The following is a 16,875-nucleotide window of genomic DNA, read 5'->3' on the forward strand; positions in this document are numbered from 1 at the left end:
CTCATGCAAAACAGGTTTTGATAAAAACTCCACTGGTGCAGCCTCTGCAATCTGGCTGTCATTAACGAGACRCATTAGAGACTGGCACTGAAACAAAGGTATTCTTTCCCAAGACATCCTTGCATATCACGGAAACAAATACTTCTCCACAGCATCAGTGCCACAGAAACAGTTTGTTCTTCCAGTGTCATAAACTGAGGGCCCTCAAGTGCGGCTGATCATGCGTCTGGAGGCACTCAAACCACTCGCAGTAATATTAGCTCAAAGCATCTTTAATTTMTGCCTGGCTTCTTGTGTTGGCTTCCCCTGAGTTTCCATCCTCTTAAATGACAACAGTCTGTCCAGAGTGGCACTGAGGATCTGTGGGAGAGGTGAGGAGGTGAAACAGGATGTTGTGCTTGGACTGCCTTGTGCAAAAACGCATCTCCAACTTTAGGCTTAGGCACGTGCAAGGAGCTCCAACTGTGCTGATGTGGAGCTGGAAATGGCACATCTGGATGGGTGCAGTGATGCACTGGAATTAATAACTSCTGCTCAGGGCAGGGTTAACTCCCAGCATTGCACCAGGGTGGTTATGCTGCTGGTCCTTGTGGCATCTCAGTGCCATGTCACACGGGGAGCCCCCTGGCTCTGTCACCTCGGGGGTGTGGCACTGCTGAGACCACAAACCTATGGGTCAAACCCGTGCCCATCACTGGTGGTATCAGACACCCCAGCTGGGTTAATTCCTTCCAGCTTGGGAAGGATCCTCCTCCTTCCTCTYTTTTACTGTATCTCAGACATCCACTTTCTTAAGAGACCACAGCTGCAACTTCTGACTATTCCTGGAAGCAAGGATGAGATCCAGACCGAGACTAGGACACGTGAGATRTGGGCTGGGTTKCTAAGATCACATTGCAYTCGGCAGAGATGGAGTCAAGGAGGYTGGAGAGTGRTGTAAATGCATCAAAAAGCAGATGAATCCCTGCTGTGAGAGCAGGGCTCTGAGCAGGGAGCAGGGTGTGACCCAGACWCTCCAGCCTGGGCATCTGGTGCTATTGACAGGGTCCGTGGTCTCTGGCTTGGATCCATCTGCCCCTCCAGAAGGAAGGTCTCTGCAGTGTGTKACATTTGCCAGATCCATGTGGCTGTCATGGACCCCCCAGCAGGGCACTAAATGTGCAAGTTTAGGCAATTGAACAGCACACCCTGCTGAAATGGCTGCTTGCATCCCCCCACGCTGGGCTGAGGTTCCCAGTGCTTCTGGAGATGTTGTGAAGTGCACAGGCCCCCTGATGCCATGGGCTGGAGGGGCTCACCAAAGGGAACTCTGGAGTGCTGCTGAGTGTTACAAGAGCTGAAGGATGTGGCTCACACATTGAAAGAGCTGCTTTGGTCTCAGACCCAATCCCACCCAAGCTGTAACAATCTGGCAAAGACATTAACAGGCTCCTTCCACAGCAATGCATTACTCCTGTTCATTTGAACTGTACGAAATACAAATCAAGACTTTATTACCTGAAGCACAGAAACCCTGAAAAGGTTTCCTTGTCCTGCAAATGGGAATTCATAGAGGCTCATTCTTACTGAGATGATTTAAGCCTTCTGGGTTGGGAATTCCCTGTATAGCAAATAGGGAATTTAAATTTGAGGAGTGTGCATGCCTTGCTTGACAAGTTGAGCRCAGGCTGATTTGGAAAACAGAGCAGGAAACAAGAGCTGAACCTTGTAGAAAGAGCAGCCCTGATTAGAGAAGGGAAAGGATTGAGGAGGAGTTAAAATCTTCCACCTGTGGAAGAAGTGTTCATGAACTGGGTGTGGAGGATACATCACTTAGCACTGTCTCACCCCTATTCCTCAGCAAGACACATGAAAGCAGCAAGTGAAACAACAACAGGTCTGTCAGAAAAAAAGACCTTTGGTGCATGAGCCACATGGGACACATGGGACCGACAACTTGGAGGAAAGCAGAGCCAGGTTTCTCTCCAGGCAGCCAAATGCAACAGTTCACAGCCCTCCCATGGGCTGCCAGATGGGCACACATTTTCGTGGTGGATATCTGGCAATAAACTGAGCCCAGGCAGCAGCTGAGCCTTGAAGTGAAGCAGAGCAGTGCGGTGTCACCCTGCATCCTCCTTTTCCCACTCTCTGAAGCTGGTGCTCAGCAAAGTGCTAAAAGAGCATCAGAAAAGACTCTGTGTCCTGCCATGGCTGGCAAGGACTAACAATGTCAGAAACCCCAATCCCTAGGACTTCCATGATCAAATTTGCTTGTGAAAAATGGTAACTTTGAGTCAGCACACACCATCCTCATCTAAAAGAGCASTGGGAAATGGTTTGTGAAGCAGCCTCTGAGGTATTTTGGCATGTCTGTGCTCTTCCTCRCTGCTGCAGCAGGTCCCGCTGGGCTTTGAAACAAAGTCAGAATCAGCACTGTTGACTTTTGCTTTGTTTAGAAAAAGCTTTTTGCATCCTGCTATTGATGGCTGCTCCAAGAGAAATCCATTCCCACGTAAGTTTTGTACTCAACAAGTTTTCAAATATTCATGTGGATTAGAAAGTCAGCCATAAAACTAATGTTTTCAGGCAGGATTTTGGTTTAAATAAATAAACACACATGCAATAAATAAAACCTTCCTATACTACTTAATAAAACCCCTCCATATTTTGGATAGTGTATAACTTATGCAAATGCAATGCAAATGTAAAGAATGAGCATCGCACAGAGTGGATAGCACAGCAATGAGGTATGTCCTGGCAAAAATAGTTCCACAGCACCATGAAAAAGTTATTCATGTTGACAAGCCATGAAGTGTCTGAATAAGGAAAAAGGGAACAAAGTAGGAATGCTTTAATGCTGTGCCTCATTGGAGCTGCTTTTTCCTTCAGTCTCGTATAACTGTGANAAAAAAAAAAAAAAAAAAAAAAAAAAAAAAAAAAAAAAAAAAAAAAAAAAAGTAAAGCACTGGTAATGCTGTGAGGAAAAGCCATTTGTTTCTGTGGCAGCTCTGTGAACACGGCCAGATTTGCTTCTCCTCAAACCAATCTGAGCAGGGGACACAGTAACTCCAATAATGCCACACACTACTGCACACAGTGTAGTTCTGGTGGGAACAAGGATTTTGGCAGTTGAAGGGCATTGGTTCATTTCCTATCACTTTTGCCCAAATTTCAGCCTTTATGCAACTGGGAGATGTCCAGGGTACACATTACYCTGGGTCACAAGTGGCAGGGATTAGATATTTTGCCCCAGGTTAAGCAGGTAACTCCATGGTGGGAGAGCCAGCTGCAGGTCCCAAAGGTGCCAGCTCTGGAAACTCAAGAGGTACTCACAGGATGTAGGCAATGACCCCRATGGACCAGCARTCCACGGCTTTGCTGTAGGGCTTCTGGGCCAGCACTTCAGGAGCTGAAAATAAAAAGCCAAACAAGCACATGTTACAAGAAAAAAAACATTTGGATATGGTCAAAAGGCAGGACCCTGACACTTGAAGCTCCCCAAGACCTCTCCACATTACTCTCCACACTTGTGCCTGCAAATGTCCTGAGGTTTTTGAAGGTCACATTCTCACGAAGAAGGATGACTCCTAAAGTGGAACAAATTCACCATTTTTTTTTGTCTCCAGGCACAGAAAACAAAACAAAACCCAGAAAATGCACGAGAGGCAGAGGGCCATCACCTCACTGTTCAGGAGGAAAATGAGGCCAAGCTCTGCACGGGTGCAGAGATGCACATTYTCCCTGACAGCATCGCAGCTCCATTGTGTCACACTGCCAGAGCGGGGATTCCAGAGGCAGCTCAGAAAGGGCAGTGAGTCAGGGAGGAGAAAAACTACATCTGCAGGAGAGGAAGGAAACCARGCACCATTCCTTCCAGCAGCTGCCTTCCAAAGCCTGCTGGATGTCAGGTTCAGAGGGAATCATTTGTTCTTCTCCCTCTTCTCCCTCTCCTGTCCTCAAGAGGGAGAAATTAAAAGCAGCAGGAATTAGACATGTGCACAAAGGAACTGAATCTCCTGCTTCTATGGCTTTCAGCCACCATAATCTGAATTTTGCTTGAAGCAAGACCCTGGGAATTTATKGAAACTCTTTGTGGATGTGCTTTCCTATCTTGTGCTACTGAGAATTAAAAAGGTGTATTTTTCCTTTGGGGTATTACGTTTTCCCTGTTTGGGCCTTGCAGTGCAAATACTTAAACCTAACTTTTAAAACCCTGTGATCCTAATCTTTTTCCTGTAAAGACAYTTTTGCTTTTTTCAAAGCAAAATGTCCACAATAATGCAAGAAATCACCGATTGTGGTATTCCTAAAGCAGACTTGCCACACTGGGTTTTAGAAAGCACAGTATTTCCTTTGGGTAATTTGAAATTCAAATGCTGGGAAAAGGTCATGAAACGGCAAATCCCAACAAAAATACTTCTTGGGAGTCAGACCTTCCTCTGCTAGGAGTCTTCCCATAATAAAAACAGTTAGTTACTTGAAGAAGAGCAAAAAACAAATTGTGAAGCACAGAGATGTATTAAAACTTGAGCRCCACATTTGGTTTCTTCATATGTTCATTGCATATATTCATTGCAATAGCAGGACTCTTCAAAAATTTATCTCCTTAATCCAGACAAGTCAACAAAACCAAGGTCAAARCTGCCAGCAAGGAATGGAACAAGAAGAAATGAAGAGAAACAGGAAAACTTTCTGGAGTTTTGGCATGAGRGCTCATAGAGGGGACTGACAGTGCACGAGGCAGATCAGAGCATCCAGGCTGCATTTCTATAAGCAGAGCAATGATGGAAAGGTTCAAATTTCACCAGGGCCATGTTGCAAAAATGAAGAAAATTCAGAGGAATGTGGGTAAAATGATATCTGGCAGCCAGATTATGAAGACCCTTGAAGATTGGGATATGCCTCAATCTGCAGCACAGGTTAAATACTAYCCCTATCTTCAAGTCATCAAGCAAACTGGGACCACTGCATGTATAAGAAATTTAAAAAATGGTTCTCTTCATACATTRTTGATCCTAATACACTGCTAGAAATGGAATATTCCAACATCTATCCACCATGAGCCAAAAGARGCTTCTTTCCACTGCCCCAAACACAATCAGCTCCTCACATGAGCCCGGGTGCTTGGCAGAAACCTGCATCTCAATTCCTGAGAAACCCCACACCTCCTGCCAGGACATGAGTATCCTGCTGCAGTCTGAGATAAAATTTAGAATGTTCTTATCACAACAGGGAACAGAGCTATAGAAGTACAGACAACACCTACAGCTGGTGCCCAAAATGTAACTCCTCTCCCAGCAGCTGGGTCAGGAGTTTTCTGTTGGCTTAGTCCAGCAGGGGGGAATTTGAAGGCAAACTTGGGATAAAGGAATAAAGGACTGGAGAACCATCCTACCTGGCCTGCCATCACCTCACAGATAACCTGAYAAGCTGGGACACTGGCAAATTTACATTTTTGTTGAATGAAACAGTTGTTCCTCAAAGTGGCCAAAGATAACTTTCCCAGGTAATTCTTAATGTCTCTTAATCTGACTCTTTCCTTCTTGATTTATTAAAATTTGCTTCCAAATTTCCCTCTAAAAAGACTATGTTTTTCAAAATGTTCATCAAATAATGTTTCTGAGACTGTAACTGAATTCTGTGACAAAATATGAAGAAAAAGGGAGTTAATGTTCTCCTGTCTTTATGTGCTTAGATGTCTTCCAACTCTCCAGCCCTTCCAAATTCTCAGTATTTTATTCACATTTTCTTCTACCTTTGACTGTCTGCTCCTGTTTACATAGTTTTCAAGTCTGGTAAACATCATACATCTCATAGCTCCCAAAGAAAATATTATGCAAATGGCTGCTGAGTACCAGTGAGCTCCTGGCATTATGCACATATGCCACATTAACATAATAGAAAACAATTCTGAGATGAGGGGGTGTGAACTACAAAAAGATTCTCCCTCTTAAAACATCAAAGCTGTGCTGGGGYATTTCTCTCTGTTTTGAAGGAGTGAAGAGCAGTTGCTGTGGATGGCAACTCTGAAACAGGTAAGAACAACATAGAATCAGGCCCAAAGCAAATGTGAGGCTATTACCTCTCCTTTGGTGAACATTAATGAAGAGAGGCAGGAGGTTTAAATAATTCTTTCAARGCCAAATGGCTGCTTCTGATTTTTATTTTAGTGAGCAGACATGCAGCAGGAAAAGGAGAACATAGAGCAGCATCATCTGTCTCTGATATACGGAAAAGACGGAAATATTTAATGAACTGAGAAACAAGGCAGAGGAGCTCTCAGGAATGATGGCAGATCAGTGCCAAGAGGCAAAAGAAGGAGATGCAATGAAAAAAATCCAGGGGTTGACAGCWTTAAAGGATCAACACAGATGGCTGGGAGACAAAACAGCAGAAAGGAAAAGGGGAAGGCCAAATCTCCCATTTCTGGTGCTGGGGAGATGCCAGCTGAGCAAACGTTTCCACTATCACACATCCCAGGGAGAAATGGTGGGCTCAAGTCAGATACAGTGGTCATCCAGACAGGAAAATCAATGGAGCAAACCTGGACCCTTCCTTCACATCCAGGAAGGKGTTCCAAGCCAAATCAGCATTGCTGCCAGTGCTGGGTACAAGGTTGGGTAAGAGTCCCAGAGCCTCATTCCTCCTGCAGYTACAGGAAGATGTGCTTCCCCTGCCAGAAGATCCTGCTGTCTTACAGTTTGCTTTTTCTGGGTTATGTTTGGCTTTTAATAAGAGAAAAAAGTTCAAAGGTTTGCTTTAAATGGAGGTTTTAAGGAAAGGTACAGACCAGAACGTTTGGAACCCTTTCAGAACATTGTGCCATTACCCTTAGAGAGCTATGCTAATAAGCTCCCTAAAAATGCAGCTGCTGGATGCCAAAAACTGCAATCCATGTTCCTGCAAAGAGCTCAGGTGATGGGGATTGCTCTGATACTTTAAGCCTGTTGATCACACTGTACAAGTCATGAGGGTGCCTGTTCCTCATAACAGCCTCACTGCACACAAAGGGCCAGCCCAGCCCCTCTCCTGAGCTCAAACCCCACAAAGGACCCTCCTCACAGTGCAAACAGGCTGAAATGCACATAAAGCAGCTTCACCACAAGGCCAGAGTCCTTCTTCAACTGACTCCTGAGGACAAAACCATTTTTTTCCCATTTTTCACACATTCCCCCTGTGTTCATCTTGTTCTGGTTGGCCCAAACTTTGAAGTTTGAGGCTTTTTCCAAAGGAGAGCAGGGTTTCAGTGCAGTATTTCTGGATTCTTGTGCTCCTCTTGTTTGTGTTTCATGTTGCTGACTCAGATTTAGATATCTGCCATGGCTCAAAATGCAGTTTATATTTAGCAGAGGGTGACACAACTCCATGTCAGGATACAGCACCAGAGCTGAGAAATTGCCCTCTCATGTGCTTCTGCCTGAGCAAACCCTGCTCCGAGTGATTCCTATGCTTTATTTTTACTTTATTACTCATGTTACAGCCTAAAGGCTCCTGAGGTAGCTTATTGTTAATAAGGATATTCCGAAGGCTTACTGAATATTTTCCAACATTTGACTCAAAGGATACTAAACAGGTCAAAATTCATTGTGGAAATCTGTTGTCTGCTTAAATAACGCGGTCTTGTGCAGGGCTAAGAGGAACACCTGGCTTTGGTGAGATCTGAAACTGCTACTGGATTTGTGGCAGAGCAGAGATGAAAGTTGTGAAATGACCTTTCATTAAAGCACTACAGAAAATGAAAATAGTGAGCAAGATGGGCTATACAGGGACCAGCCACATATCCAGGATCCAGCACAATTTGTACGACAGGCAAATACAAGAAAATTTTACTTGAAGCTGGATTGGARCTCAGAGCAAGAATTTTAAATCTCAGTAGGATTAAGATATTAGTCAGCCACAAACATAGCTCATAATTCAGTGTTCCTGCAAAAGGAGACCAGATTGCCTCAGACAGGCTTTCTAACAGTTTTTTTCAAACTTTTTAAGGGTCTTGAAAGCCTAAGCTCCATCTGCAGAAGTAACCAAAGTTTTTTAGAGATCACCTCTCATGGAAAGTCACTCGGTGAGACCCAACTCCCAACCATCCAAAACCTCTTCAGGAGAATTTGCTGAGTGACTGGAGTCTCCTCCTGGTGGGTGCCCACTTTCACACACCTCAGGGATGGCTCATTTTCAGGCAGGTTTGAACAGCTCCTCCATGAAAATTGAGTAATTATATAAGATCAAAAGCTGACTAGGCCAAATCTATGATGTTTAAAATTATAAATCACTAATGACTTATTGGGATCTTGCCCATAATCACACACATCACTCAGGGTTTTGAAAACACCACTTCTTCTCCACATGAGACAATGGGGTAAGACACATTCAAGTCAGCCCTCACACCTAATTTGTTATGAAATGGGCCACAGAAGCTGCCTCTCCCAATTCAGGTACTATCTAAAAKTTGGGTGTCTAGTCCCAGCTCATCACTCAGACTCTTTCCATAGGAAATGGGGAGAAGAGTGGTAAGCAGTTAAGAAAATGCAAAACCTTCTTACAAGAGGTTGTATTATTGGATCCTCTTTTCAGTAAACAAACATTTAGACTGGCCTCTTAACAAAAGTGRCTCAGATAATTGGGTTAAATTATCCTAACCATCAGCTTTTTATCACAGGGCCAAAATCTCTAATCTCTTGAAAAAGAAGAACTCAAAACTGTTGACAAAAAATTAATCTATAAGGCAGAGCCTTAAAAGCTAAAGTGTTAATGCACTACTGGTCATGCACATTTTAGATATCGTTTAATTTGAAAAGTAATACTTTGATTTTCAGAAAGAAAACTGATATTTGTTAAGGAATTTAATTATAATTACACCCTTCCTTATTCAATAAATTTCCTAACCACATAAAGAGGGATTTAGTGTTTCGGATACTGCTGGTTTTGTAGATGAACATAAGAAAAATTGAGATTTAAAACTGAAACACAAAGAGTTGAAAGTATATCCTGACCAATGAAATTAGACAGAAATGACAGGGGGRTGGCATACTTGTAGATATTTGGGCAGCAGACATCAGTTAAAATCAGGTCTGCTTCTGAGTCAAAAGCTTGTGCAGCACTTTGCACCTGGGGACCCGACTGGATCCATTTCTGGAGATGAAATATAAACAGTAGTAGATGCCAATGGCTTCTTAACAGAGCCTTGGGCGCCTTTGACATGTGATACGTGCCTAATTTCCTCCCTGCAATTTAAAAGCAAAGAGGTTAAACTGACAAAAATAACCAATTCTAATAAAATCTTAGAAAACAYGGTTTTCTGCATATCTCCAAAGGAAAGCACCAGGAAATGAATTTTAAATGATGGACTCTTGGGTGTTACTTTAGGTGATGGACTCTTGAGTGTTATTTAACTCTAGGCAAAATATGTGTGAAAGAAAAAACACAAAAAGAGGTGGCAGACAGGGCACTTTATGGGTCAGGACTGTGGCATTTGTCTACCCCAGCCCAGCAAAGGGCTTTTATTCATGCTGTGCCATTAGGAGGAACGACTCTTCCATTGATTTGAGGGCAGTTGGAGGCTCTGCAAGTGACACTGGAATATGTGAAAGCTTTTGGATGTGGGCAAACTGCAAAGCACCTCAGCAGGAGCCACATGACCAGGTGTAACCCTCAAGGAGAACCATTTGTGGGCATCACCACAGTGAATGGCAACACMAATGTTCTGTGCTTGGAAAAACCTGACCAACCTATTACATTTTGAAAAAAATACAGCACTAAAGAGGAGCTGTGTCCTGAGCAGGGGGAAAAAAAAGAGCAAATAGAGCAAATATTTAAGGATGTTTTCTTTGTGAAGGGGGGGAAAGCCCTGTCAGCACTTCAGAAATAAGTGGCTGTGACCTCTTGAACCGGGATGAGTAAATCCTGTGTTCAGCAAGGTAACAACAAGCCTGGAGGCACTTGTGCAGCTATCAGARCCCAGACCACGAGTAATGAGAGCTCTCAAACATCTCTCAAAGCACTACAGGTCCTGCCACAGGCTCTGAGGGCTTCCTCTCCAAAACAGCAAGTTTTGTTTTGTAAATRGAAATGCTGAGAGGCCGCATGAGATCAGTAAGTGACCAAGCAGAGTCTCATTCCCTCATTTTCATCAGCACCTCAGTGCACATCATCTGAGCTTTCCTGTGTCTTGAGACTCATTCTAGTCAGTGCCCATTCCAGAGCAAAATAWAACACCTTCGTTAAGGACAGAAGAGCTGACAGTGAAAGTTATGAAAAGTGCTGTCACAACAAAATTCCTGCTACTGCTTTGGAAGAATATTTCCAGTCTGGTGTGATTTTTTTTTACATAAGACTGCTACTCAGAGGGCACCCAGGCCCCTGTCTTAAAATAAAACAATGATGGGTTGATGGCTTCACAACAGGAAAGCACAGAAATCTGTTCCTTTTCCCAATTTTATTGGTACAGAGTGTGTCTGTGCTGATTGAAGATAATGCCTGGGAAAATGTACCTGGAACAAATCTGTATTATTGGGTCATAACACCATAATCTGAGTTGTTTTACCATGGTATCATCAGAACTATGAAAACAGGTGAGGTGGCAGCTGTAAAGTAAAGAGAGCTTCTGACAGATGGAAAACATCCATTCTTTCCTGCTGGGAAGATCTGAGACGAATCTATCCCCTGACAGTTTTGTGGATTTCATGGATACCCTAGAATTTAATTTCCCCACCTCGGCTAATGATCTTGGTGTGGCAGGAGGCACAGGCTCACTAGGTGTCTCGTCACCAAGGAAGCTTTTTAAATAGTGTTTGCTCAAACAGACTGCATCACCACCTGCCATCTAATGCTCACTTTCAGCTACTTTAACTATTTTTAAAGGCTGCTGCTGATAGGTAGCCTTGTACAATCACTACCAAATGGATAAAAGAGCAAAGAACAAATGATAAAAACCAATTTTACTTTGCCAAGGAAGGCCCAAGGATGTAAAGGGTTTTTGCACATTGACACCCGAGTCAGCAACTTAAYGTGGTTGTAACAGAGGATTACTGAACACGTCTGAATAAATGCAGCTCTTTCATTTTACTGTCTTCTGTCAGAGGAATCTGGCAAATGCTACACCTTATGATTAAAATACATTTCATTAGGTAGAGCTTCTTTGATTTTCTAGGTGCTTGCAGAAGCAATACATTTGAGGGTATTCTTCACATGCTCCTGGGGTAGCTACTAGCAGTGTGTTTGAGAGCACTCCTTCTGCAAAGGAATGAAACATGAATCCCATGTGAATCCCACAAACACAGAGCTGGATTGCAGGATCACACCTCAAAGGGGAAAAGGACACAAGATAGAGCACAGACAAATAATAAAATCCAACAAATATCTAAAGTCTCATGTGCACCACGTAGCAGCACTAGGAAACAAATATTATTTAATTTTCACTAAAATACAAGCAAACCTCTTACCGACATAGCCAGGAGTCCCACAGGCTGTGGACATCACATCTCCTTTACCCTCCATCTTTGACAATCCAAAGTCACTGATCATGATTTTTGACTCTTCATCCTGGCTGTAGTAAAGCAGGTTCTCAGGCTAGAAAGGAGAACAAGCACAGCTGAGTTATGAAAATGTGAATTCAGTAACAACACCTGCTGGCTGATGCATTGCACTTAATACAATCCCTAATCATGCCATACACAAAATAATTTGGTTCCCCTAAGCCTAAAGAGTTGTTCTTAAAGCCTACATGGAGATTCTCTCCAGCCTCCTATATGGCAACAAATGAAAGAAACTGACTCCCTGAGCCTTGAGCAAGTTTTCAGGAATAGAAAACTTGTCCTCTGGCACCTCAAATAACACCTAGGGCTCATCCCTTACTTGTGAGATGTGTTTTTATCACTTCAGAGTGGTAAAACAGAAGGATTCATTTGAAAGCAAGTAAACATGGCAAATCCAGGTGGTGTAATGAAAGTTTTGATGCAGTATTTGAAAAAAGAARAAGGAAAACAGGAGGTATTAGAGAWTTTTTGTGTCTTYTSCAYTGGAAACAAACWGTTTTGAGAGAGGAAATGCCTTTACAGTTAACAGACTTGCAGCAAGGATGTTTTTGCTAGAGCTGATTAGGAAAAAATGCTGAAGGAAAAATGTGCTATAGCACTAAGCTCAGCAACTTGTTTATGGCAAGAGAAAACAAGAATCACTCCACAAAGCCCTGTGACTTTTCATACCAGAATCAGGAGGGTTGGAGAGCCCAAACAGCCTCCATCTGCTCCAGACAGTCCTGCATCCATGTGTTTGGAATGTGATGCTGCTACACAGCAAAGCTCTTGGTGGGTATTGTGAGAGCCCACCTCTACCCCTGCTTAAATCTGGGCTCATGAAAGGGTCCACACCTGCAGCCCTCAGCCTGGTAGCATTGTGCCCTGGGCCTTTGGGTGTTCACCTATGAAAATGATGGGTACCCAGTGCTTCCAAACAGCCTTGATGGAGTCTTTTGCCCAGAGCTGGTCCAAATGCTGACATGCAGCCCATTGTGCTCTCCCTGAAATGGAGAGGAGCAGCTGCGGCCACACAATATCCCCAAACTCCTGGGACACATCCAAGCTTGGATTTGTGCAGAGAAGAAATTGCAGGGCAGCAGCACCAGCATCCATCTTCCCTTCTCCATCTGCTCTGGGGAAAGGGGGATGAAGAAATGCCAGAGGGCAATGTACCCGTTCAGGAGGTTAAAGAGTTTCCTGGCTCCCCACCCCAGCATCAAGWGATGGCTTTATCCACAGGACACGTGTGAACATGGGACACAAARCCCATGAGAGGATCTACATGGGCTGGGGCAAAAAAGGAAATGATTCAGTTCCTAAAAGTAAATTTGCAGTTATACCTTTTGTTTCTTTGTCATGACACCTCACAAGTCCAGTGTTTTAAGTGGACATTTTAGTGATGACRCTGTTTTAGGGACTGCAGTTTTATGCCACGTTCTGCCCTAGCTGGAGTCACTCTTGACTTTTACTACTGCCCTTCTGATCTGCTGAGGGGTTGGTAGGGGTTGGAATTAAGGGAAAAGCATTGTAAGAATTGTTATTTCCTAACAATTTCTGCTAACTCACCTCTTATTTACATTTAGTAAGGTCAAGAAGCCCACACATTTAAAACTTAAACTTGCTGAAAAGAATTCTGTTTCCTCAAGCTGGTTCATTCAAAAAGCATTAACAATGTGTCTCTGTACCAAGTGGAGCTGCTTGAGTCTTTCATTCCTTTCGTGCATCCTGGGCTTCCCTGGATGTTCCCTGTTGCCACCTCTTGGAGCCCAGACCTGCTTTTACCAACTACAGCAAGCACTATTTTGGTATCTGAATAAACCCATTATCACAATAAATAATTGTTATGGATGTTTCATAGGTTGTATTTTTGTAGAGTGGATTCTTTCCCAGCATCTCATTTTGAAACTTATGCTCATTTCCATATTTTGAGATCAGAAAAAGCCTTATTATATCCCCATTTTTCTCATCATGGAATGTTTTTGCTAACAGAAATTCACAGCAGGTGTTCCTCATATACTGTATTTTATGAGTMATTTTAACAATTGATATGGTTATGACAAAAACTTGCAAACAGAAGAAAGGAAAGGAGCTACTCTTTTGCTACAAAATACCACTGGAGAAGGTTGGTTTGATCGAAATTCAGCATGGCCTTACATAAACTCCGAAAGTAATTTGTACATGGATTCATTTTCCAATCACCAGATCACTTATTTTCTTACAGGCATTTTAAAATAAGATTATTTTTTTAAAGTGAGAGGTATAACCTGCTTTGGATTATAAAGATGAGAATACTAAGGGCTTGTACAATAGAATATCTGAATTAAGAGGTCTTGGACCTCGCTCTGAAAATGTTGGTGGCAGAAAGAAGCCTGAAGTAATTTCCTAAAAGTTGAATTTGGGAGCAAGCTAGTCATGTCAAAATACAACATTTCCATAGTCRAATTCTGTAGAGCTCTAATAAAGATGAGAATATTTCTACGAACTTCAGCATAAGAACAGGAAATGAACAGGAACTGAGGGCAGTGTGTGGAGACTGCAGGAGATGGAAGTGCCTCCTTACAGRAAACTCATTATTTGGGACTGTCTGGACTGGACTGCMCARCACTKASGAGGAAAYTTTATTTGARGATATCAGTGTATATTTTCCTTYGGTGGACTCAAGCTTTTGTCTTAARCATGTGCCAAACCAAKACTTAAAATATTTTTCTAYTTTCTSTTATTCCCCTATCTGCTGAAGATCATAGGATGCTCCCTTCTGGAGGTGTACAGGGCTGAGGCACRTCCCTTGCAGAGCAGGGTGGGGAAAAACTTACACTCCTACAGGAATGGCCCACACACAGCCAAAAGTCTGGAGTCAAAAATAGGAGAGAGGAAATTGAGGTTGTCACAAAAGAAGGTGGTGTCTGCCTGCCTTGAGCACAGCTGCACTTTGGAGAATTCTGGTGCTGGTGGTGACACCAATAACAGGCCCAATTTTGCCTCATTATATTTGGGAACAAGACAGTTATTTATTATTTTACACCACACAGCATTTCACATCAGCACTGATTTTGGAGAAGACAATAAGCAAATAAAAAGTATCTCTCAAATCCACAGTTTTTCATCCATCTGAAGGTACAACAGCAAGATAATATATATATATAATTTATAACTTTGCTAAGAGTACTAAAAAACTGCAAACATGCAGTTTGATGTTAGGTTATACCAAAATAAAGAATACATTTAATAAAGACTTGTCTATAAGAAGTAAAAAAAGGAAAAAAAATCTTTGTGCCTCTTGACTCTATTAATGCTCATTAAGCCTTTTTTAAGGCTTATATAAGGTTTATAACATGTAGCCAAATTCCACTCTCTTTACAGGAGGAAAATACAAGCTCTGCACCAACATYCAAGGAAACTCCTGTTCAGAGCACCCCTCCAAAACACAGCCAGAGGTGTTATTTCAATCACTGAATTCTTCATTTCTGGCAGTAAGCTTTGGTAGAATTAATCAGCTCAAAAACAGAACCCAYTTTCTTCTGAAATGTGTATCTTTTTTCTAGTATCTTCTGCTAATTTAGTATTTAAAGTAGTAAAGTGCTATCAAATCCATATTTCTATTTCTGCTTGTCTTAACGACAGTTTAAGATGCTGGAAGAAAACAATAAAACAGCAGTGCTTAGGGTTTTTTTTTTTTTTAACTCAAAAGCTGAGAGGTTTAGATGTGAATACATGGTGCAGTTGAAAGGAAAATCATCTAAATATCACATTGGCACAAAATGGTCCTTAGAAGACCCTTGCTGTTAACAGTGTCCCCAAAAGTGCTGCTCCAAATGATAGGAAATCCCTCAACTTTCCCACACTATTGTTACCAGTTATTATTAAGCAAATGTAGCACAGCAAACCTGCAAAATAGTTTACAGCAGTAAACACACCCCAACTGAGATGAGTTTTCTGCTTTAATGTAATATTTCGTGGCTTTTCCCCACATTGTGTGTGCAAAACTCCCACTGCAACTGCTCTGATTGCAGAGTCCTCGTTAAAACCAGTGACATGGGGAGGCTTTGGAGCATCTCTGCTGTGCTAAAACCTGACTGAAACATCCACTCCTGGCACACACGTGTTTGTTAGACTCAGATAATCACAAAACCCTCATTAACAGTGCCCATGGTGCTGTGGCCATACCTTGAGGTCCCTGTGCACGATGCCCATGCGGTGCAGGTAGTACACAGCGTCCAGGACCTGCCGGATCAGGGTGCTGGCGTCCTTCTCCGTGTAGAAACCTTTCTCGACGATGCGGTCGAAGAGCTCTCCCCCAGACACTCTGGAAAACACGATGGGAAGCAGCAGTGTGAGGATGTGCTTTGTAATGTCCCTTCTGCGTCATTAAAGGATGGTCAAGGCCATGCACTGGACACAAGTAGCAAGAGCCAATGTGGCTGCAGCTCTGGGGGCTCCCCCACTGTCCCAAGGTGGGCCAGGGGGATGGTGAAGGGTCTGGAGGGGAAGCCTTATGAATAGGGACTGAGGTCACTTGGTCTGGTCAACCTGGAGAAGAGAAAACTGAGGGGAGACCTCACTGTGCTCTTCAACATCTTCATGAGCGGCAGGTATTATGATCTCTTCTCTGGTAACCAGTGGCAGGACCCACGGGAATGGCCTGAAGCTGAGACGGGGAGGTTTAAGTTGGATATCAGGAAAAAGTTCTTCACCCAGAGGGTGGTCAGGCACTGGAACAGGGTCCCCAGGGAAGCGGTCACAGCACCAAGCCTGACAGAGTTCAAAAGCATTTGGACAAARCTGTCAGTCACATGGAGTGACCCTTGGGTGTCCTGTGCGAGGCCAGGAGTTGGACTCAATAATCCTGATGGGTCCCTTCCAATTCAGCATATTTTATGATTAAATGATTTGAGTTTGATTTTCTCCAAGGACCRGTCAGGCTATAATGGAAAATAAAATCCATCACAGATCAGGGAGTGGTCAAAGGCTCCCTAAGACCTGCAGAGGGACTCACAGCCCTCCCCCAGCAACAGCCAGGGGAACAGAGTCTGCTCTCCACACTGTCCCACCCTAGAGAAATGTGTGCAGACAGCTCAGTGCTGCCCACTCAGGCCTTGTATGATCCCCTGGGGTTCACTTTTCACTCCACTGACCACAGCTTGGGGTTGCCCTGGAGGAATGGTTCAATTCTTTCCCCACTGCTGAGTGAAATGCATCTTGGAGTTGCTGCCAGTACCTAAAGAGCATTAGTTTATTAAAGTAGCCCACACCTCTGGCAATTTTAAATGTTTTTAAGAGGTTCCCTCCTTCACTCACACTGTCTGTTCATTTATCTRCAGCCACAAGCTCTTTAGGCAGAGCACGGCCTCTGCCTGGCACTGGCAGGAGACAGTTATTGATGAGG

General features: G+C 43.3%; 1 protein-coding gene across 1 annotated transcript in view; it reads right to left on the reverse strand.

Annotated features, from left to right (window-relative positions):
- CAMK1D (calcium/calmodulin dependent protein kinase ID) overlaps nucleotides 1-16,875 on the reverse strand; it is a 203,309-nt gene that overhangs the window by 21,026 nt on the left and 165,408 nt on the right. The window contains exons 4-6 of the mRNA XM_057366458.1: nucleotides 15,657-15,795; nucleotides 11,418-11,544; nucleotides 3,313-3,388 (exon numbers count right to left, since the gene is read on the reverse strand). Of these exons, the coding sequence (XP_057222441.1) occupies nucleotides 3,313-3,388; nucleotides 11,418-11,544; nucleotides 15,657-15,795 (342 nt within the window). The remainder of the gene's footprint in view (nucleotides 1-3,312; nucleotides 3,389-11,417; nucleotides 11,545-15,656; nucleotides 15,796-16,875) is intronic.

This window comes from Malurus melanocephalus, unplaced genomic scaffold (genome assembly GCF_030028575.1).
Source record: "Malurus melanocephalus ecotype Western Australia unplaced genomic scaffold, MMel_1.1 scaffold_65, whole genome shotgun sequence".
NCBI classification, from domain to species: domain Eukaryota; kingdom Metazoa; phylum Chordata; class Aves; order Passeriformes; family Maluridae; genus Malurus; species Malurus melanocephalus.